At 40.8% G+C, this 24,720-nt stretch overlaps 1 protein-coding gene across 4 annotated transcripts in view; it reads right to left on the bottom strand.

Moving 5' to 3' along the window:
• The window catches only part of MYLK4 (myosin light chain kinase family member 4), a 109,096-nt gene that overhangs the window by 21,843 nt on the left and 62,533 nt on the right, over positions 1 to 24,720 (bottom strand). For 3 of the 4 annotated variants that reach the window (XM_077886207.1, XM_077886208.1, XM_077886210.1), the window contains 4 exons: positions 4,310 to 4,388; positions 3,521 to 3,965; positions 1,772 to 2,070; positions 487 to 592 (listed from right to left, as the gene is read on the bottom strand). In XM_077886207.1, coding sequence (XP_077742333.1) covers positions 487 to 592; positions 1,772 to 2,070; positions 3,521 to 3,965; positions 4,310 to 4,388 — 929 coding nt within the window. The remainder of the gene's footprint in view (positions 1 to 486; positions 593 to 1,771; positions 2,071 to 3,520; positions 3,966 to 4,309; positions 4,389 to 24,720) is intronic. The other variant, XM_077886211.1, reaches the window with a different exon arrangement.

Here is a 24,720-nt window from a genome sequence, read left to right as displayed (position 1 = left end):
CTGCATTTAGACGTCCTTCAAAAAAATTCAAATTCTTCAGTGAGGGAGACAATCGAAATGGATAATAGTAATTAATATAGTAACAACATGAATGTAAAACCAACAACAATGAGATACAAGATTGAATACGTGCCACAAGAAATACATAGTGTTCACTCATTTCTACATTTTGTGTCTCTGTTTTCAAGTTTTGGACAGCTTCGAAACCTTCTCACTGGTGACTCACTGGGGCTTCTCCCAATTTCAGACATTACAACATGGGAAGTAAAGCAGATAATAAATGTGGACTTTAGTCACTGTCACCACATCAACCTTTCTGACATCAGTGGTGATTTTCAGAAATGGTTAAAATCTCTTAAAATGTTTGTTTATGATGTTTCTGGTTCTCGGGTCAAGACCGGCAAACATTTATGAAATCCTCAAAATCTGTCTCTTTGAAAACTCTCTTATTTTGTTGAAAGCATATTAAAATTGAGCATGACTTACCCTCCTAAAATTTCCGTTCTGCTCACGGTATAAAAACTGTTGACGGCTGCTTGTTTGGCTGTCACGATACGGTGATTAAATGGGGCAGGAGGAGCTGGGACATCATCTAGATGGTGAGAGGAAGAGAAAGGCCATTTGTTAAGCAGTCAGACCTCTTTTTTTGGCACCAGCACTAGGTCTCAGAATAAAATAAAATGCGCCATCTATTTTATTCCTAACGATCCAGGGAATGTATGTTTTTATTTCATATTATGATCTGTAATTCAGGAAGGTGACCCTTGCCATCTTTCAGAAAGAATGTCAGGACCACGAAACTATGGTTTACACCATCTTTAGGACAACTTTTAGAAATGTCACAATAGTTTAAAATCTCCAAACCCAATACAGTCCATATAGATAATCCTCCCAAGCCTGAAACCATTTAAGTTCAAAGATGAGAAATTGCTTGGTTCACTTTTTTTCTAAAAAAAAGCACCACTGATAAGGTCCATTATTTTAATTAAAGGGAAGAGAGAAAGATAGAGTTTCTTCATGTCATTGAAATGCTTGATATTATTCTATATTAATTTCCAAAATATTTTAGCTTTTATTTAAGACACATTTAAGACAAAAAAGATAAATTTTTCCTGGCTGGAAATGAAACCAGTAAAACTGGCTAAGTACATATTCTACAGCTCTCAAATTTCTCCCACTTCCCACCCTTCGGTCTAAGTGTTTAAACTCTAGTCCACGTCACGATTGGCTCTAAAACACATACTCAGTAGTGCTCTTCCACCATTCTTTTCACTTTTCCATGGTTTGTTCTCTGTGGGTCTATTCATTTCCTCATTTATTCCATATTTAAGCATCTACTGCATGCAGATTCTTACATGCATACAGGGGTACAAGGGGAGGTGAGTAGATAATAACTTTGCTTTAGGAACTTTAAATGTATTCAACACGTAATTCTTGAGCACTTTATCTTGTGCTAGGCACTCTGCCAAGTGTTAATATTCTTAAGAACTCAGATAATAGAAGTCTCCAGAAATCTGATTTGATATAGACATTCATCTCTCTCACCATAAATATGCTGAAAACTAAAGAAGTCATGAAAGAATTCTCTTGGTGGCATTCATTTCTTCAGACCAAAAAAGAAAAAAACAAAGGTGACTGAATTACATACACAAATGGCATCAGTGTGGCATTATGTCTCCTTCAGGCTGTTAGGCTAAGGGAGATTTAGTTGGAAATGCTTACTGGAAAAGGTTAAGAAGCTTTAAAAGCCTGAAACAAAAGCATTTCCTACCCAATGGGGTCACCAGATCTTGCTGCCTGGAGGTCTTACTTCCAGCGGACTCCAGGGGTTTGCCTTGGAAGCCTCCTCGGGCTTGTCTGGTTTCCTGTGTCCTAAATGCGTGTCCTTCACCTGGACTCACTACATCTATTCTGCTTTTTTTGTTGTCCTCTTTGGTGAAGCACTCGTCCATCACCCTCCTCTTGCTGCTGCCAGTGTGCTCCGCTTGCTCAGCACTCTGGAAAATGGGTGCTATTTCTGGGGTTTCCGGGGTTCGTGATGCAGAAATGGCTTCTACATTGCTGATACACCTGGAAAATAAAATCCAGCTGCAGGTCTCAGCATTTCAAGGAGATGGCCTTCAGATGGTCAGAAGTCTTAGACCTAAATAAAGCTTCCTTAACATGGTGTTCTGGTGAAGCTTTATGACAGAGTTGGGCTGTTTCAGCATTTGGGATTAAAAAAAAAAAAAGAAAGAAAGAAAAAAGAAAGAAGCCTGATTTCCTCATCAAACAACGCAGCACAAGAACAGGTGCAGATAAGTGGGACTCCCAGGACTCTTCCTGTCGACCTTTGCGACTCCAAGTTATTTCACTGACCCTTTACAAAAGCAGTCATTTTATGAATACCTAGCTAATTCGGTCTTCATTCATTTCACTTCCTTTTCTTATAGAGGAGAGAGATTACTAAATTAAGGTATACTAGAGGAAGCAGTCATCTCTGAATATTACCAGCGGGAAGAGTAAACCTTAAATTTAGTCCATATGAATTGAACTAATTTCAGTTTTTTAACAGCTCCCTACCTTACTAAGCACATCTTTGCAGTGATGGACTTTCTTAATAAAATTAGTCTTTATGTTTAATTCTTAAAACATTAGACTTCTCCATGATTAGGTTTCAAATACATTATTAAAATAAATGAAATAAAAATTATATCTTAATTCCCTGAGAAACACACAGATATGTGGATATTCTGTTCCAAATGGAGTCTGTGGCCCATCACGACATAGAGTAATTAATTTATTGTGATTGGCTACATAATTACCTGAATTTATATGTGAAACTTTGCAGTTGAGGAAGAGTCCTTAAATAATCTACTTCTTACTCAACCCTCACAATATTCTAGGAAAATAGCCAACTAATCACGTATAATCAGATGGGCAAACTTTTTCAAAATTAGTCTCTTAACTTACAGATAAATCCGATCCCATTATTCAATGCTTGGTCTTAGGAAGGATGTGCTCTATATTGCTAAAAATAAGAACTTTTTACTTAATCTTTTAAAAATATTGATTGATAATAATCATTATCTTTGTCAACCAGTTGGTAGAAGAAAACAGTAAAAATGCCCAAGAATGTCACGGGCAAGAAGAAAAAGTAATGGCAAGAGAACAGGCCCACACCAGCTGGGAAACTGGTTTCTAAATTGTTGCTTTAAAAATTCACTTCAGGGATCCCTGGGTGGCGCAGCGGTTTGGGGCCTGCCTTTGGCCCAGGGCGCGATCCTGGAGACCCGGGATCGAATCCCACGTCGGGCTCCCGGTGCATGGAGCCTGCTTCTCTCTCTGCCTGTGTCTCTGCCTCTCTCTCTCTCTCTCTGAGTGTGACTATCGTAAATAAATAAATTTAAAAAAATAAAAAATAAAAAAAATAAAAAATAAAAATTCACTTCAGCCCTCCTTTTGGTATGGCCTTAAGTTGCAATGGCGCATAGATCTACCAAAAAAATCGATTGTAGGTGTGTAATGCTTCAAACCCTACCTTCCACAGGATTGATCACTGTTAGTTTTATCAACACACTGCTTTTTATTTGCACACTTGTCCAACACTGTTTCATTTGCTGGTCCTTCTTTCATTTCAACTTTGCTTTTGCTAGTATCTTCTTTAGAATGAAGCCCACATTTCTCTCCTTTGAACACTAGACATTCATTCTTATCCACAGTGGCTTGTGTATCATCTCCAGGACTCTTATCTTCTTGTCTGTTCAGTCTCTCTGCACTTAAAATGTCTCTTGTGTCTACATTTCCTCTCGGCTCTATGGAAGTTTTTAGAGCAAAATCTTCTATCTCGTCTTGTGGTCTTTCTGTATGAAATGTGGCAAAACTTCTCTGAATTAGAGAGGCATTGGTCTTCTCAGAATTTTTCTCGTTGAGTTTATTAACTTTTTCTTTCTCAGAGGAGGGCTGGTTCTTCTGGGAAGATCTCTCTAAAAGCCACAAAATATTTTAATGGAGGACGCATGTGATCAGTATAATTTCCACTTCATATCATGGCATTTCTATTCAGGTTTCTCTTTATCAGAAGATATAAGCTTTTGAAAAGCAAAGTAGAAGTGAACGTGACCAATTGGCTGACATTTGGGTTCCCAAAGATGTCCTAGTTTGTAACTAGTAGGACCCAAAGTCAATCAAATAAAGATATCCACACAGCACTTCTCCCGAAACATGGCTTTATGAACACGTAACTCCCTCTGAATAAGAACAATCATAACGGGACTTTTACACCAGAGCTTTTTCTAAGCATAAATATCTAGTCTCCTAAAGATGTTACCTGTGAGAGTGGATGTCCTTTTGCCTTTGACAGGTACTGTTTCCTTCGGGCCATGGTGTGACCATGTCTTCTCCTTAGCCTATGGATACACAATTGAATAATTGAAGTCACTTAGTAATTACATCAGGGTTTCTCAACCTCAGCACTACTGATACGTGGGGTGGATAATTCTTTGTGGTGGAAAATGTCATGAGCACCATAGAATGTTTAGCAGCGTCTCTGTCCTCTACCTACCAGATGATGATGGTATCTTCCCTCAGAGTTGTAACATCCAAAAATGACTTCAGACATTGATAAATGTCCCCTGGGGAGTAAAAATCACCCCAGATTGAAAGCCACTGTATTTCATGATTCAAAAACAGAAGAAAAAAACCCACTAAAATTAATAGTAAGTTAGAGGGCAGGACAGTCTGAATTAATGAAACTGTGTAGACTACAATATTTGAAAACAAATGAACTCACGACTCTAAAAGAAATTCTATTAAACTCTAACATTGTTTATAAAAGAAAGCCCATCTTCATGATTAGATTAAAGGATATTGATAATGTATATGTCACCTCTGACCTTTGTTTATATTGTCTTGATATGGTTCACATATAAATCAGATGAAAATGAGAGGATATATGTGAATAGGTTTTGTAAACCAGAAAGTAAGAGCCTAAAGTAAGCTTTTATAAATGAGTTTTCACATGGCTTAGAACAGATGGCCCTTTTCCTAGGCAGATAAACATCCTTCTCACAGTCTGGCTTTTCTGAATTTGCTTAGCCAACTTTTCTTAAATACCACATAAAAGATAAACATTAGCCCAATCCACCCAAGTTATCACAAATTCTGAAGTTACGCGTTATAAATGCACGAAATTGTATGGATGTCCAAAGAATCAGTCTTCTTTCTTTGCAAAGAGAGCAAAATTTGCCTTAGGGTGACTTTTAAGCATGAAACGCCACATCAGTGTGGCTCAGGGCCTAAAGACAAACTGCTAATGTACTTTTAAATAATCCCAGAGGCAGTCCCATAGGTTCAGAGCATTTCCATTTTTCAGATAGAGACTTTGAAACACAAAGGTATGTTTAGTAAATCTGGGGAAAACCAAAATTAGAGATTACAGCCTCAGAGTTTGTAACTTCCTCTTTTTTTTTTTTTTTCAAGATTTTATTTATTTATTTGAAAGAGAGAGAGAGAGAAAGAGAGCACAAGCAGGGGGAGCAGGAGAGGCAGAAGCAGGCTCCCCACCGAGCAGGGAGCCAACGTGAGGCTCTGTCCCAGGACCGTGGGATCGTGACCTGAACCCAAGGCAGACACTCAACTGACCGAGCCACCCAGGTGGCCCTGCAACTTCCTCTTTTAAGTGAAAGTGCAGGACAAATGTTCTTCAACTTCCTCGGGCAAAGCCAGTTGCTCACTCCCCTGTGCACAGCACTCAGCATGTGTGCCCACCCCAGCATCACTTGCAACACTTGAAACGTTTTTCCTGTCAATTTTCCCCTAGCTTGTAAGCCTTGCTTAAATAGGCAGAAAGACTGATTCATCTTTGAATCTCTGGCACTTGGCCCAGAGACCAGGATATAGTGATGATGGTGGTGGTGATGATGATGATGGTGGTGGTGATGATGTCAATGATGATGATGGCTAATATACACGAAGCACTGTCTACATACCAGGAACATTTCTAAACATATTATTAACTCAGTTGATCCTCACAGCAATTCTTTGGGATACATACTACTAGCCACATTTCATAGTGAAATCAGGTAATTTCTAAGGGTTAAACAGTTCAGAAATGGTTTGGCCAGGATTATTAATCAGTCATCTCCTTAATTCTGTGCTCTTAACTAATACCTTGTACTGTCACTCAGGAAAAAAAAAAAAAGATTATAGGCAAAGTATGAGGTTAGTATTTATTGATTATCTATCACACAGCCAGTACCACAAGAAGATGAAGAGAGAAGGGTATAAAATGGAAACAAATCAGCAGAGTGAAGCAATAAATATTTTATCAAACAATTAGCATTAACATGGAAGAGAGGCAAGAGATAGAGATAATTAAATCCAATTTTGAAAATAAGTTCAAATTAGTCAAATACCAGAGTTTAACAAATTGTGTTTAAGATGTTGCATAATTTTGTCTTTCAGTATTTCTCTTTTGAAGTGAAAACTCCTGGTGGATAGACATGGTGCTTCTGGATTCATTCTGGATAGCATGAACATTGGTGGCCTTAAAAATGAAAACTGGTACATATCAATCAATTTCAGTTCATCAAAATAGGTAAAACTGAGAATCTGGTACTCCATGAAGTGCCAAATTGATGAGCGTTTGCCTCTAAGGTCATCTAGGTGTCAGTGTCAAATGTCCCCAAGTTGTGCTGACATTCTTCGGGTAGAGCAGTCTGAGCTGACCAACAGGAGAAGCTGTCAATTCTGAGGAACATAAGAAACCAGCTTCCAAATGAGACTTTTTTCTTCGTCGATAATGCATCACATATGTTTTACCATTTAAATAATGTCAGGAGGTCTTTATTCATTGCCACAGGCTATTGTATTTTCATTTCTCTATGTAATACTGACATCTAGAGGAACTTTGAACTGAGTTTCCAAGAAACAGAAGCTGTCTTTCTCCTTTCCTGTTTCTGGACGGCAACCTCGGTGTGAAGAGTTTTTACTGTGTGTTTCCAAATTATCTGTAGAAGTCGCTAAAATAGGAAGTGCAAGCCCATAGATATATCTTGTCCAAAAATGAACATGTTTTCAATTGATGAGAGTGGACATGACAAGACTGTTAAGCAAGATGTTTCTGGAAGGATTACTATCACTCTCTGTTAACAGATAAAAATCATGTCAGATTATGTTCCTTTGCTAAATTCATACTGGTGACCAAGATGAGCCTGAGAGCTTCGTTTCATTCAAACTCACTCATGACTCCTTGACTTAATAAATACTTCTATATTTGCACATGGATCCTTTTTGTAACCATTTACTCATTGCTTTTATAATAATCTATTGATGCCTTCAGGATGGCTTACAGAAGAAAGGGGTCCCAAAAGCCCAAGTATTCAAACACAATTCTGCTGTCTCCACTCTGTACAGTTTTCTAGAGCAGTGTCTCAAGTGGGGAGTGTGTCCGAGTGTGTCCAAAGTAGTCTTCAGGTTGTATAAAGGAAATGTTAGAACTCATTTTTATTTGTTTTCTATTCCTTTAAAGTTTATATTTTACATATGTTTTAAAACACCTATGAATAAAATTGGACACACGTATAATTTATAAGCATCTGTAATATACTAAATTTATTTATATAAAGAAATATACATGTATTGCTTATCAATGTACATAATTTCTGAATAAACATTGGGATTTGCTTAAATACATTTTACTGACAGCAATGCAAAATCAGAATAATTTGGAGACTATTCTTCCAAATAACACCATTTCTTACATTGTGATTTTTTTGAACTACTTGTTTTAGAGAAGAATCATTCTAATTAGCAGGTTCATTTCCATTCAATAAAAATCAACTTTAAAAACCCATCTTAAAGTAGATTTAAGCTTTAAAAGAACAGAAAGACAAAACAGCTACTGCCTCCTCTGGACGCCCACAGTGCAGTGTATGGTCCCTTGACATGCCTTTTCCCCCCACTGGGATAGGGACCCTCCTCTTCCACTTTGTTTTCCCAGGACCACGTGGTGGTGGGTCAGGTTCTGAATATGCTTGGTGAACCCACGTGCAGTAAAGGAAAGAGAAGTGCCTGCAGAACTGGTGCTCTCATGCTGACATTTTTAATAAAAGCCCAACTGCCCCAGCATCGTCTGAAATGCATCCCTGTTCCTGATGCTCACTTAACTGATGGTGAGTGATATCTGCAGCCCTGCATTTGGGGATGATGGTTCCTACAGAAATCTGTTTTCTTAACGTCGCAAAGGAACACGACTGTACTAACCGCATGCCCTGAGCTGAAGGCTTTTCATATCACGGTTTGTGGAGATGCCAAGATGAACACTTTCTGGTCATTTTAACCTAATGCCTAGAAACCCAAAAACATAGCTGCAACAATTTATAATGACTCTGCTAAACTTTGATTAGGCTGTCGTGAGGGAGAGGAAAAAAAAAATAGAGCCTAAAAGAAATACAAAAAGAGGAATTTTCAGAATATCAAAACTACATCTCCTTGCTTGACTATAGAAGATAATTTTAGAAATCATTTGTAAAATAAATCTATTTCTTTTCATCTTCAGGGCACACGCAAATTCTTGCATTAAGTGAGGAGACTCCTTAAAGTCCCTGGGTGATAAAAAGAATGTTCACAAAGCATAACCTGTTTCATGGTCCATAGGGACTGGTGTGGAACAAGGCAGGACAGGATCCGACTGAGCAAATCCAGGAAGGGAAAGTGTCAACTCTGGCCTCAGAACTCAGTAAGCAGACCCTCCCCGTGCTGCTGAGAGCATCAAGGATAATCAAACAGTCACCTGAGAAAATAATCCTGCCAGGAAAATTAAGGTCTTTTGATGCGTCTACTATTACAGGGACAGTGCGCGTCATTCAGAAAGCAAGTACAGAGAATTCCTCAAGCATAGATGTCCAGCAGAGGACCTGAAATCAAAGGCTGGTTTAAGAAAGTCTACTGGGACCATCTGTCCTAGGAAGATACATGGGTAATTTGACTTTTATTCGATTTTAAGACGTATTGAGCAGGATTAACTAAAGAAAGAGTGTGCACACACTTAACCGTCTCGTCTAGCAGGAGAAGACTGGATGGGGAACCCCACTTGTCAGATGCACTGTATCCGGTTATTCCTTATTGGCCACAGACTTGGCTTAATTTAAATGTACTTTCAGGTTTTCTTGTTCCAATAACTTCCTTGTTACAGCCAAGACCACCCAGGCCATGTGCTCAGTCCTGAGGCGGTGTACGAGGCCCAGCGGGTCAAGGACCGGGACCCTAGTATCGACCCTGCCGACTCAGAGGCCAGGCTGTGGATGAAAGCTACGGGTGTCAGAAAACATTGGCTCGCCTCCATTCTTCTATCCAGGCTGCCTTTGTCGACTTTAGAAGAACCAGTTAGAACAAGTTAAGACTCTTCACTTAAATATTTAGTCACATCAGGTACTTTGATCATATATAGATTGTGTTTTTTCCTCATCTTACGCCCGATGGATAAACTTACCCAAAACATCTTAGAAACGGATTCATATTTTTTAATTTTCTTCTCATCATCACCTCTCCCTTTTTTTTTTAAGATTATTTATTTATTTATTCATGAGACACACAGAGAGAGACACAGAGACACAGGCAGAGGGAGGAGCAGGCTCCCTGCGGGGAGCCCGATGCGGGACTCGATCCCAGGACCCCGGGGTCACACCCTGGTCCCAAGGCAGGCGCTCAACCGCTGAGCCACCAGATGCCCTCACCACTCCTATCTTAACACAGAAAATGCTGAGCCCTCTGACTCATAACTGCTCATTTTTCCCACTCATACTACCCACATGACTTTGGTTGGCCACACATGCCATCTCCCACCTTCTAGGCCCAAACCCCCTTTGCTCTAACAAGGTCAAAACTGGAGGGCATTTGAAAATATATGACACATGTGTCCCACCCCTAAAGAGGGAGTGGGGCTGCACACTCTTTTTCTCCAATCCCCTCCCCGGCCCCAGCTCCACCACCACACACATACACACCCCAGTGACTCCACTGTACCGCAAGGCCGGCAGCTGCTGGCCCTGTCTGCTCCAGCCCCCCTCATTCTGGGCTGTTGTTGTTTTTTCTCCCCGCTACTCCTTCTTACCACCCAGGCTGCTGTGCCACAGTTCTGAATGATGGTAATAGCACTGGAGATGCGGTGTTTCTCCTAATCCCGAGTTCCTCCCACCCACCAGCAAGGGTCTTTGATCCTCTCCCGATGGATTATCCAGTGAACCACTGCCTCTTCCGCGCCGGCCACCCAGAGGCCCGTGTGTGGAAATGAGTCTCAGGTAGACAGGCCCGGAGACCACAGAAACCTCGCCTCCAGGAGTGATCTCAGGGGCATCCGAGGAGGGCAGGCCAATGCAAAAAAGCCAGCATTTTCAACCACACCTGACATCCTCTTCCTCGCTTCCTGGTCAGAGTTTAGTATGAAAGTGATTTCTTTCCTCCACCAAAACGGAGGTGAGCAGAAGGGAGGACGTGGGTTAAGTGGAGAAACACCACTTCACAGGACATAGAATTACTTACAGCCCTTTACCCAGAAGTACCCCCTGAAAGCCATAAATAGTCGTGCTCGGCCTTCTCGGGACTCCGCCACCAGAAAGGCGAGCACCTGAGCCCTTCCAAGGCTGTGCAGCAGGATCCCCGGGAAAGCGCAACAGTGGTGTGTGTCTGGGAGATAGCACGGAATAACCAGCTTCAAACGCAGGTAGAAATGGGATTACAGCTCCCTGATGTTCATTTGATTAAAATGAGTCTTACTTAGTAAGATTCTTCTTTTCTACTACACAAGACCCAACCCTGGAATGTTTTCACATGAAGTTTACAGTGTTTTTTCATCACCTAATAAAACTCTTCTATTTCTTCCTGCCGCAGACAGTTTTACAAGCATTCATTTCACATAGTGTTCTCAGTGTGCTTTTTAATTTTTATTTTAGGTTCGCTTTTATCGCTCCATCTCCTGTCTCCCCTCCGAGTAAGCAATCGGCGTTTTGGTGCAGGCCCTCCCCGCAGGCTGGCTCCTGGAAGTGGCGTCTGCTGGCAGGGGCTCCTGGGGAGCTCCGTGTTTCCTCAGGTGGGGTGATGTGTGATCCCACGGGTTGGTAGGGAAGTTCGGAGATCTGAACTTAGATTCACTGAGCAAAATATTTAACCTCCTCAAGGTTTGCCTTTCCTTATCTTGCCCTGCACAGCAAATTTTGCAGGCACACTACAGAGTAGCTTTCAAAAGCTATCTCTGAAAAGCAATGAGAAGCTGCAAAGTTCTTAAAAGTCTCCGAATTTGGAGTACATAATTCACGCTCAGTAGATAGAAACGAATCAGTCATGACTACTTGTCCAGTCCCTTCTACTCAATTCGGTCCACGGACAACAGCCACTGGGAGCTTGTTACTAGAGACTCTCGGCCCCTCCCTCCACTCATCCAATCAGGATCTACGTGTCAACCATTCCCAAGGTGAGTCCCATGCACATTAAAATATGGGAAGCCCTGACCCAGATGACATCCACAGTGACTTGGGCAAAGAAATATTTCACAAAATATTTGTCACGGCCACTTGTATTTATTTCAACCTGGCCTCCATCCACAAAGAGCCATTGTCACCCTTGGTTAAGCTCAGAGGGAGGATGTGGAGAAAGAAGGAAGGAGCCAACAAACGCTCAGCTGGTCTGGGTGTCTGCTGGCCTTGAGGGCAGCGGCCAGGGGAAGTCCAGAACTGTGAAGAATATCAGTGAGCTTTGAAGAATGTCCAGAATGTTGACACGGACCCAAGGAGTCCTGGCAGTGACTCAGAAGGGTAGGCGAGACTTGATATCATGTGCCTAGAGGTTTCCGCTAATCTCTGGGGTCTCTACCAAACTCAGGCCTCAGAGGAAAGCAACACTAAGTTGTAAAGTTTCTGTTACGGGCTGAATGTTTACGTGCTGCCGAAATTCATATAGTGAAATCCTAACTTCCAACACGATAGTATCAGAAGGTGGGGCCTTGAAAGTGGTAATTAGGTATAGGTGACGTCAGGAGGGTAGAGTCCCTGTGATGAAATTAGTGTCTTGACTAGAAGAGGATGAGACTAGGGCCTTCCCCTGCCTCCCTGCCAGGGGAGGAGAGAGCGATCATGCAACTGTCTGCAAGACAGGGAAAGGTTCCCATCAGAACCAGAGCACACTGGCACCTAATCTCAGACCTCCAGCCTCCAGAACTGTGAGAAAGAAATTGCTCTGTAAGCCACCTGGTCTGTGGTGTTTTGTTACAAACACCTGAACTAAGATTCAGTGAGACTGCGCCAGCAGTAAACTCTAGAGAATCAGGAACATATTCTGATCCGTCCCCAAATGTGAAGAATACAGATAGGATTATTAATACAAGTGCTGAAACTTGGTCGCTGTAAGGTGACTGTCGACCCCTTAAGAGAAACATGTAATTTTATTTAGCCCAGTTGTTATGAAATAAAAATTACAAAGTACACAGATAGTACATAACCCCTGATACCCTCTAGTTGTCTGTACTTTCACTCCTAAGATATTCTTAAACCCTCAATTTTTGGAGAACATTGCAACACCTTACTGAAGTCCTCATGTTTTTATCTCATTCTTTTGTTTTATTATGGACATACAGGAGAATATTCAGCTGGCACAGTCCCAGTACTATGCCAGTTATTAAAATAGGAAATGGGAAAATACTTCCATTCTGGTTGGTAAATAGTGGATGTCCTGAGACCTCCAAGAGTCCCGCTCTCAACTCCTAACCTAACCACCCTCAGGGCCCGCATAAAATCCAATAGCTTGAGGGCTAATTTCTGCTATGGCAGGGGCCTCCAGGTCCTCATTCCAGTGCAGTCTGTTCTGAAAGGTGAGTGACTGCGGACCCCCAGCCACGAAGTTCGGTTCTGCAGCAGCGAACGTGAATATAATATGAGTGCACCTGGCCACAACAGTAGGCGCATGGCCGGGTAATTTTTAATATTGGAATAAAAGCTTTTAATACTATCTGTGCTGTTCCTTAAAGTTAATTATGAGAGGAATTGGAAAGTGTGCCTTGACCCTCAGGAAAAGCAGTGACTGATGAGTAAAGAGGAGGTAGGAGAGTTCCTATCAGCAATATCTTTGCCCACCTTAGACCTTGAGACAGTGGTCTGAAGTTTATAAATCTCCTGCCCCAGAGATTCTTAATCAGTAGGTCTGGGCTGGAGCCCAAGAACATTTTTCACAAGCTTTGGAAGTGGTTCTGTTTCCAAGGATCATACTTTCAGAAAATGTATGAAATTCTTACTCATTTTTCAAGGCCCTACCTCATGAAGTTTCCCGTTGTGAATTCTTCCTTGAAACACTCCAGTCCCACATCCTTCTACCAAAGAAGAGTCTGTCTTTCCTCCATCCTTATTGTTGATGACCCATCATGAGTGTATCATATTGGGTTGGCATGCTTGACTTTACCTAGATATCCTGATATCTCTAGCATCGCACTCAGCACATGGCAGAGAAACACTAATTGATAAACCGATTGATTAGGAAGCAGGGGCGGGGGCTGATGCCCGGCAATCTTTACTGAGCATCTCAACCAGCTGTATAAAATTTCCAGAAGGGGATCCCTGGGTGGCGCAGTGGTTTGGCGCCTGCCTTTGGCCCAGGGCGCGATCCTGGAGACCCGGGATCGAATCCCACGTCGGGCTCCCGGTGCATGGAGCCTGCTTCTCCCTCTGCCTGTGTCTCTGCCTCTCTCTCTCTCTCTCTCTGTGTGTGTGTGTGTGACTATCATAAATAAATAAAAATTTAAAAAATAAAGAAAAATAAATAAATAAAATTTCCAGAAGGGGTGCTGTAGCATGCCCTTTATTATATCCTCCCTGGTATCAGGCTTTGCTGTCTCACCCTCAGGCTCCTCTGGCACCTAGAAATCCCCGCTTTTGTGTAGAGCAATTTGTTGGCCTGAACCTCGAGGAGAAAGCTCATGGTCTTCTCAGACCTTTGCAGGAATTTTTAAGGCTTGTGTCAACAATTAACATCTGAGACTCCACCCTCAGTGTGGGTTATTGAGGCAATTTATCATTTACCACCTTCTCAACAAATGTCTTATCCCTAATAAAATCAGAACATATGCTATAAACACTCATTTGATTGATGCATATATTTAAGATCTATTACGTCAACCATAACTTCTTTTAACACATAACACATCAGCAGCGAGAGACACTTAATGAATATTATTTTAAAAGATTTTATTATTTGGGGATCCCTGGGTGGCTCAGTGGTTTGGCACCTGCCTTTGGCCCAGGGCACTATCCCTGGAGTCCCGGGATCGAGTCCCGCGTCAGGCTCCCAACATGGAACCTGCTTCTCCCTCTGCCTGTGTCTCTACCTCTCTCTCTCTCTCTCATGAATAAATAAATAAATAAATCTTTAAAAAAAGATTTTATTATTTTTATGTAATCTCTGCACCCAACCTGGGACTCAAACTCCCAACTCTGAGACTAAGAGTCACATGCTTCACTGACCAAGCCGGCCAGCTGCTCCAAGAGATGCTTAATGGATACTTTTGAGGATAGAAATGAGAAGAGGTTAGATACTGTTATTGCCACATTTCATTTTGTTATGATTTTGGAACTTAGTTTTGCCCGAAGACAAGAGCAAGCTGTACCTATTTCCTCTGACATGTCTCACGGAACTTCTTTGTTTAGCGCCTAACTCAACATTAAAATAAGTGCTAAATAAATGCCTTTGCATTTTACTGCCGAAGCCCTTTACAATTTTTCTAATGGTGATTAACACATCATATCAATTACTCTAATGTCTCTTCGGCTCTCGAGTTCTGTGATGCCACAGAATCGAGACTAAAGCTTGGCGCAGTTAAAGAGCACACTGAAGCTTTCCATGCTGGCAAGAAACTGCTGCTTGGGTGCTTTTCCAAGTGTCTTCACTGTTGGCACCTATTTGTGGTGATGATTTACCTAAGTAAAGCCTAAGTAAAAGCATCTTTATGGCAGATCATAGAAAACAAGTAGCGTTTGTTTGGTTTGTGCTATTTATTTCGGTCTCCGTTTCTCCGCAGGTGAGGGCTTTGCTTCAACCACATGAGGCCCTGTCACCACTGAGGGAGTTCTCCTGGGGTTTCCATCAACAAAGTTTCCTTGTTCGCCCCTTGCTACCAGGACAAGGGAGAGGGATGGGAGTTGTCTCCGAGCTCCTCTACGGTCTTCTCAAGCCCTGCTCAGAGGCAGCAACCCGTGATGTGGGGATGGGTTTGTAAAACATGCCAGTTGGATTCCTTTTCAAATTCCGTGAATTTGAAAAGGCCAGTGCACCTGCCTCCTGCTTAAACAGGGAGCTTCATTTGCTGACTCAGATAGGAACAACATTCTTATTCTCAAAGGCAAGAGACTGCTACTTCAATAAACAACGGCAAAACAAAGCAAAAGGTAGCCCTTTGTTGTTGTGGAAATCAGCTATTTATTTCCCACATCGGCTCACGACAGAACAGGAAGGAATCTGAAAAATCACCCTAGATTTAGCATCACAAATTTAAATTAGGTTTTAGAAAGAAATGAAGATAATGGAAGGAGTTTGCCTCACAATCCAGGGGGTTAGATACCTAACTTTTGAATTCCCAACCACACAACTCACGACAAAACACCCACAATATTCTAAGGGTTCAAAGTAAGACAAAGAAATAGAAAACTTACTAAATCACAAAATCCATTTTGAATTCGGAGAGACCTTAAAGAGCGTTGTGAAACGGGCTAAGGAAACCTAACTCACAGGTAGAGGCGGGAAGCGATGCCGGGAGGGTGGTCGCGCACATGCTACTCCTTGCAGCTGGCTTAGGCCAGCAGGAAAAAGGGAGATTTCCTCTCAACTCCGTAACTGCCCTCACCTGCAACCAGGAAGAGGTCCCCTCCACTTCCATCACCTACAGCCAATGAGAAGCCACCACAACTATGAACTCTCATTTCCCGCCAAATTTTGTTCTGAACCACTCCTTCCAATCTCCTCCGTCTCCTTTATAAAAGGACACTCTCCTCCACCGTTCTCTGTACTTGGAATGAACTCAGAGAAACCCCTCTCCAGACTGGAAGCAGATCTCTGTCCTGACACCAGAACTACACTCTAGTGCTCAACCCCTCTACCATTGAAGAGCCCCTGCCTCAGAGCACGAAAACAAAGAGTGAAGGTCTTTAATAAACCTCAACAGGTGCCTATGTCTAATGATCTCCTTTTGCTTAGGCCCTTTAAGATATACCCACTGGGACGTCTGGGTGGCTCAGCGGTTGAGCGTCTGTCTGCCTTTGACTCAGGTCGTGATCCCAGGGTCTCAGGATCAAGTCCCACGTCGGGCTCCCTGCATGGAGCCTGCTTCTCCCTCTGCCTGTGTCTCTGCCCCTCTCTCTGTGTCTCTCATGAATAAGTAAATAAAATCTTAAAAAAAAAGATATACCCACCCTTTTCGCCTTAGTTCCTCCACTCTGATTAATATATTGGGCCATTTTCTTAGAAAAACATCATGCTGGAAGTTCTTTCTCCTGAAAAGGGGAAATAATTCTAGAATTTCACAGCATCAACCAAAATAGCCAACTAGGTAAATGGCATGACCCTCAACATCTTTCATTTGCTGTGTCTCTGATGACCCCTAGAGCTAATTCCAAGGATAGTAATCATTTGTCCCCTTTGGATCAGCTACTACTCTCCTTATGGGTAAAACTCAACTAGTAATAGCAGAATCCACAATGCACTTCCTATTAAGACCCAAAAAGATCCCCCAGAACCTCTCCCCTTAATTAATCAGCACCTGTAAGTAAAGAAGCCGTTCAAGGCATTAAGCCAAAATTAAAAATTCAGGGTCCCCATTATGCCCTGTACCAATCCTTGTGTCACTCCTATTTTACCTGTGAAGAAACCAAGTGGCCACAGATAGTGGCTTGTCCAGAACTTCCAAGCCATAAACAATATCGTCATCCCCCACCATTCTATTGTTCCCAACCCTCACACTTTATTTACTTTCAACACTACTGAGAGCAAATTTTTTTTCTTGATTGATGTAGCATTTTCTTTAGTATTCTAGTAGATAAAAGGAGTCAATATCTTCTTGCTTTTACTTGGGAAGGACAGCGATGCTAGAGACAGTAATGCCAGGGTTTCATGGAAAGCTCACAAACATTAAAGGCTGACCCAGATGATACTAAATTCCCTGGAGGCTCCACTTTAATACAACATGTGGATGACTTACTACTTCGCTCCCCTTTCCAAGCCTCCTCACGAGATGATAGCATCCATGTGCTAAAACTCCTAGCCAAAAAGGGATATAACACCTCTAAGGAAATATTACAATTTGTTCAAACTCAAGTTCAATATTTAGGACATCTGATCTCAGAACAAGGACTGCATTTGGATCCAGACAGTTTTCATGGCATCCTGAGCTTCCCAAAGTCCCAAACCTAATGTCAACTGTGAGGTTTTCTTGAATTGGCAGACTGTATCCCAAACCTCTCTGTATAGCCCCAACCTTTATACATGTTGTTAAAGACTATTAAACCTGTCCCTGTCATCTAGGAAGATCCAGATGACATGACTTTCCAATATTAAAAGAAAGTTTAATAAAGCCCTTTGCCCTTGAACATCCAAATTATCAGCTCCCTTTCTTCCTTTTTGCATATGAAAAAGAAGGGAATGCCCTTGGGATTCTCAACCAAAATCGTGAGGATTACAACCAACCCATAGGATCCTGCAATAACTAGATGCCACAGCCTGGGGATACCTTCCATGCTTCAGAGCTCCACCTGTTACTTACTGTCTTTTTGGGGTAAAACCCTGACTGAGGAAATTTACTGGGCTCCCCTTTACCCACTTCTGTACTGTCGCAGCTCCTCTTACCTCTCATCATACTTAGTATCCCTCAATAAGCCATCTCACTTCCTGTGAAATTCTACTGGGAACTGTCCTTTCTATCACTTTTTTTGTTATGATAACCTTAGCCCTGCTACTCTCCTCCCCTCCTCTACTGATGAAACTGCCCACAACTGCTTAATACTGACAGATCCCCTTGTGACCTCCGTAATAACTTAAAGGAAACTCTTTTGGATAACAGTGACTTTTCATTGTTCAATAAGAATTCTTAGGTGAACGATGAAATAAATTGAAGCGGCACCCTTGCCCTTGGGTACTTCAGCTCAACAAGGAGCTATAAGCACATACAGGCCCATATTCTAGCCAAAGGCGAAACTGCCAACATTTACACCGTCAGTATATATACCTTTGGAGTGGCTCGCAGTTTTGGAATGTTATGGAAACAATGTGGTTTCCTTACTTCCAGTGGAGATAAAATTAAAAGCAGCCCTTACAGTCAGGAATTATTGGTTGCCATACTCTTACCTGCTGCTTTCGTTATTATTAAAATCCTGGGGCATTATAAGCCTTGACTCTCTGGAAGCTAAAGAAAATCATCTCACTGAATTTCCATTTAAAAATGCTACCCTCACAGGGTCTAGAAGTCAAATCTCTAATTTGCCATGGTCCAAAGGAACTCACTTCCAGATGATAATTTAGAGAAATTGACTATGGACATCCAACAATAAAGCAATATTGGCAATCAAACGATTGTTAGTATGATAAGAAGAGAAGTCTCAGGTTTGGACCAAATACAAACCTGGTCCTACCAGAAATTCTAAAGCTCCCACTACTGACCACTGTGCATGCGTTAAACCATTGGTCTATAGATAAAATGATGTTTATAAATCAATACTGGTGGAGAAACAGCAACAAGACTGCAAAAAGTACCTACACTGCTTTCCCCACCTGCGTAAAATACTATCCAGGGAAACCTGTCCACACTGTTCCTGGCGCTTTAAATTGCCTAATGGGCCAATTGAATTTTGGCAAATGGATTTTATCAGCGACCCCTACCTCATGGAATCAAATATGTCTTGGTAATGATTTGTATGTTTTTCCCACTAGGCTAAAGCCTTTCCATGTAGATAAGCTACTATCTTTCTTCAGTAGGTAAAATCCTACTGGAATAAAACCATCCCTACTCGGGGAACTCCTCTTGAGCTCCACAGCAAATGAAGAACCCATACTCTGTTGGTGAAATGTTCTAGCACATCTGTGCCATTTAGCAAGTTCGATAGCATTTTCACTGTGTTTATCATCCTCATCCTTCATCCTTTGAAGACTATCATCCTAGTCTTCAAAGCTAGTCAAAGGAACTGAACTCAATTGGAAAAATTTATGGAGACCCTCCAAATACCTTGACCAAAAGCATTGCCATTGGCCCTTCTAAATCTCAGATCCATCCCCTTTAGAACTTGTAAACTCTCACCATTAGAGAAAATTACCGGGTGTCTCAGCATCTAGCATCTCCCTCTTCTGACCTGCATTTAGTGAAGGCGATATCCATTACTGTTGCAAAGGTCTAATTACACCCCTTGAAAATAGTCATACTCTAGGAGAGCGATCTTTTCACAGCACACTCCCAGGAGACAAAGACGTCAAACTAGGAATTTCACTTATTGGAAAGGAAGACTCTCCTTATCCAGAAAGACTCTCCTCAACCATGCTGGAAAGGCTCCTATCAAGTGTTAGTAACCAGTCCTTGTGTCACCACACTGTGCAAGGAGTTGATTCCTGGCTCATCTAAAGAAAACCTCAAACCTTGACTGGACCTTAAACACCAAATTGAAGGAACTGATCAGGAACTGATCTCAAAATAAAAATTTCTGGTACCTGAAGCAGACAGCTTTCCCAATATGACAGGATCAGGCCTGTTTATTCTCTCCTTTCTGCTTTTTCTCACCTTGTTTTCTCCTTCTTGGTCCTGGAGAGATGATGCTGTTACTTGCATTTCCCAATCCATCTCAAAAGGAAGCCTTTCCGATTATTGGATCTGTCCTTGGAAACCCTGATCCAGCTGTGACAAACGTGACCCTTTAGCCTTCCTGAAAGCAATTTTCCCTTCGTCTCCAATGTGACCCCTAGTTACACTTGCACCCCTCCAGATCGTTCTCACTGAGTCAAACCTCCACAACCAGGTTCTCCTGTGCCTTGCTTTGACTTCTCCCCGTCGTAACTCCCAAAGCAACTAATTGTACCTATTCACGTGGATAAATCCCTCCAGAGAAATAGAAACCCAATTACATGATATTAGGGAAGATGCACATTGGCCACAAAAAAATTCCATCTGATGATCTATAGTCCTTTGATCTCCTTAGCTGGTTTGGGCTGCTGATTTAGGACTCTAATACACGATGGGGCCATCATTCCGCTCCTCATCTTATTTTGTGTAAACATTTTTAAAGCTTTGTGCCTATTGCCAGTTGAACCTTTGTAAAAACAGCGTACCCAATAGGGTGATGCTGACTCAATGCTTCATGATGATCTCCAACACTTACAACCTTGATAAGATGTAAACTTTAGTGGGAAATGCCTGGAAGCTCTCCGTCCCCACCCTTGTTTGTTACCCAAATGTGGCCTCAGTGTTTTCCAATCTGTACACTTTCCCTCCAGCATGGGACATGACACCCAGAAAAAGTCCTTCCTGACACCAAGAAACAAAAATGTTTCAATAAGGAATAGATGATCCAACTCTTGATCAGCAATGCTTTTGAAGAAAGATCTTATCAAAAGGGGGAAATATGAAAATGTGTTAAGGAAACCTAACTCAAAACTGGAGTCGGAGACCATGAAGGGGGAGTTCTCATGCTTGTGACGCTTGTTGCAGCTTGTAAATCCAGCAAGAGGAAGGAAGATTTCAATACCTGGCGGTATCAAGATGCCCTTACCTGTAGCCAATGAAACACCACCAAGACTTCAAATGCCTGCAACCAATAAGAAGCTGCCACCACTTCAAACTCCTCTTCCTCCAGTGAACTTTTGCTCAAAACAACCCCTCCTAACTTCCTCCTTTTCTCTATAAAAGGAAAGTGTCCTTTTTCATAAATGTCCTTTCCTCCTTCGTTTTCTAGACTTGCCTGTCGTTTGCATAGCTTGCCTGTCCCGAATTGCAATTCCTCTGCTCTTCCCAAATAAACCAGATTTTGCTGGCTGAATCACTTACCTTTTTCTTTTAAAAGACTGACAGCATGCAGCCCAATCAGTTCAACTGGAGATGAGAAGTGAGATTCTTCCCAGTTTCATCTAATTATAGGAGATTTTAATAACATTTAAAATGTACCTGCTGGGGATGCCTGGGTGGCTGGCTCAGTGGTTAAGAGTCTGCCTTCGGCCCAGGGCGTGATCCCGGAATCCTGGGATCGAGTCCCACATCGGGCTCCCTCTGTGGAGCCTGCTTCTCCCTCTGCCTGTGTCTCTGCCTCTCTCTCCCTCTGTGTCTCTCATGAATAAATAAATAAAATATTTTATAAATAAATAAATAAAATGTACCTGCTAGAGGGAAGGCTGTTGCTATTACTGGTGATGTTTCCCACATCTTCAACCTTAAAAATGTAATAGGACATTGTGGCTTACACTCTCAATCTTCATTTCCTCTCACTAAAAATCCGCCCACCACAATACAGTTTTTGGATGTACACGTAGTTCTCAGCATTTCATTTGTTATTAGATATCAGTTTTCTATGATGTTTAAAAGAAGTAGGAAAAAAAAGAAGAAGTAGGGAGCTATAGATTATGTTATATATTGGTATAAGTATGAGCATTTATTTTTATTTATTTATTATTTATTTTTTAGTATGAGCATTTAAATATGTTTTGGTCCTGGGTTACTATTGTGGGAAGTACATAATTAGGTCAAGTAAGCTTTGAAGTGACTATTTTTGCTTGGAGGGAAAAAAAATCCTTCTCAAATAAGACATAATGATGGATAGGATTAAGAAAAGTCTATTAGCATCTGCAGTAACTATCTGAAGAGAATCTGTAGCCTTGGGCTAGACACATCCCCTGAGATTTGGGAGTGGCTGGCTGACTTCCCTTGGCTTGTGAAGAGCCCCACTTGGAACTCTGTATGAGGGGACAGACGAGCATTATCACGCATGCCTTATATTTCCATAGGAAGCAGAAAACAATTGCAGACTTGCTCTTCTACCTTCCAGGAGACTATGATAAACTACACCCAGATAACAACAAATAAATGCATGCCTGTGATGAGGTGACAGTTAGCTGGTCTCTGCAGCAAAAAAAAAAAAGGCATAATCACTGATGGAAAGTTTGATTGTGGGTATTCCAAGAACAGGATTAAAGTCTGTTTCCAGTTAGGAACTTCAATAAAAGTGTGCTCCATCTGTGTTTACTACATGCAGCTGCACTTCTCTCAAAGTAACAAGCAAAATACTTGTATAAGACAGTATAGACCAATATATGGTGTACTCCTCCTCCTCCATTTACTGAAACATACTATATACTTCATACTCGCGTGCCAAGCTATCTCATCAAATTCCAGAAAATAAATCTAAACTGTGAAACAAGAAACTACTGGAACAAAAAAGAAATAGAAGTAACTTTTTCCAACTATTCTGGTCATATCTCATTATGTTCATGTATTAAAATTTAGGCAATAGTCTAAATATACTTGAATTTCACATTTAATGAGATCAGTTCAATTTGGCATTTAACAATCACTGTAAAATTTTTCATTTTGATTTAATTCAGTTATAAGCAATATATTTCTCAAACTGACCTCATTACTGGTGGAATACATTTACACAAATATATTACTTACTAGCAATATCGGTCAATTCTGAACATGAAAAGTTCTTCACATGCTATTACTTTGCTGTTGTTCATTTTCTCTTCACTCCCACAAAATTACTCATATTGGCACCAAATTTTCCTATCTAATAGAGAAGTAGTGTTATTTAAAAATAAGTAAGTTCCAGGTAGATGTTATAATAGTGTTATGTACATTTTATGAATTCTACTTATAATTAGAATCACCTCAAAATTTTCTCCACTAAAAATTGTTACAATAAATGTCAAAGTCAAATGCAGTTTTTCTTTTGAATTTTAAAGAGAATTAACCAGATGAGAATTACAACTCCTATGAAAATCCACATTCTATAAATTGGAGACTCCAGCTGCAAAAAATCCTCAACTCAAAATCCTAAAATCTGTGTTTTTTTATCAACTGGTTAAATAACTAAGGCTAGTTTATTACATAATATGGATATATTTTTTAATGAAATAGCATACCATTCAAACACATTTCATAATCATCTATATTTTTATTAAATATTGCCCCATCAATACTGATTTGACCAAATTAATGTCTGCAGACTGTACAAAACCTTTCCCTCTAGATGATCTAATATCTGTGTTAAATTTTATAATTAAGAATTTTGATAGAATTAATCACAATCTAATACTTAAATAATGTTTATTTTAATAACTAGTAAGGTTAAAATAAGTTCCCTAAGTTCAAGTTCTAATCAAAGGACACCAGCTCCAAACTAAAACCTGAAAAAGTTGACAGTGAGTATATTTATATACTTGTGTTTAGAAATAACAAAAGCGTGTGCTTATGATGGATATTCTTTGATGAAACTCCATTTTTAAAAATTTGCCTTTAAACATTATATTTTGGTACATTCCCCTTCAATGGTTTTTTGGATCATTTTTCAGAGGATATGAAAGATTTGACCTTTACTTATCAAAGTTCAACTTTGTGAACTTGCCATATAATGTAGGTTTCATTGTCATAAATCTTGGCTGTGGAAAAAAATCATAGCTCACCTTTCCATTTCCTCTGCTAACAAAACAGAAGGAATTATCCAATCTCAAAAAGTATATTTGCTTTGATTTAAGCCATTAGTCTCATTAGCCTTAAGGAGCCCAGGGGTAAATTGGCTTCTCCTGTCACACTTACGGACTCCGACAGCTCTCAGCTTCTCACCAGGGTTGTTGTTTTGTTTATACCCAGGACTATATGTTCCAGTCCACTTAATCTTTTGGCTGGTTACTTTGAACTCCAGCAGATAACTACAAGTTCTGGTTTCCTCCCTGCATGGATTCCCTCAGTGCTCAAGTCTATATTATAGGAAGGCCTGGGTTCACCTTCTTCTGGCTTCTAACACCTCTGGTTTCTACACCTCATATTTTCCTATGAAGCACATAACCTTGAAAACACTATCTGGTTTCTTTCTAAATGAGCAACTCTCATATGGCACTTTTAAAAATATCTTAAAACTTTAACATCTCTTGGTAAGCCATGTAACTATCAGATTTCTGACTTCTCTTAGAAGATCCTTTAGTTTCTTGGGCTTAGACCTTATCCCATTAGTCGTACTCATTATTCATACATAATCAGAAACTGATAGCTGTGTGACATTTCTTCCTGCTTTGGTCATCACAACACTCTACCAGTCTTCTCGTCTACTAATATATTTGACATCTATGATCACTGAGCTAAGATCTATTCCTTTTGGAGAATTCACCAATCCTTTCAAATAAATTCTACACGAATGATCTCAAAATTGTCTTTATCCCAATGATCACTAGATTTTAACATCTGGACATGCGATAAGAATTTTGAACTCTGAATATCTAAAACAAAGCTCAACATTTTATACCCCACATTGGTTTGCCTTCCTGTTGTTCCAATTTCTTTCAATAGTGTAACGATACTTGTCTTATTCATAGATTTTCCAGTGAAGCATGGACAACAATGCAAGACAGGGCCAGATCTGGGCCTTGAACTAGAATTCCCCATTCTCCCATTGGGCATAGTTCATGAAGTAGGTGCACCCACCTTAGAATCCAAGGTTATGGCGAGATCCAGTGTTTGGGCACATGAAT

The sequence above is a fragment of the Canis aureus genome, chromosome 37 (assembly GCF_053574225.1).
Source record: "Canis aureus isolate CA01 chromosome 37, VMU_Caureus_v.1.0, whole genome shotgun sequence".
In the NCBI taxonomy this organism is placed as follows: Eukaryota; Metazoa; Chordata; class Mammalia; order Carnivora; family Canidae; genus Canis; species Canis aureus.
The sequence above is the reverse complement of the archived record's forward strand: the minus strand, read 5'-3'. Positions and strand labels throughout refer to the sequence as shown.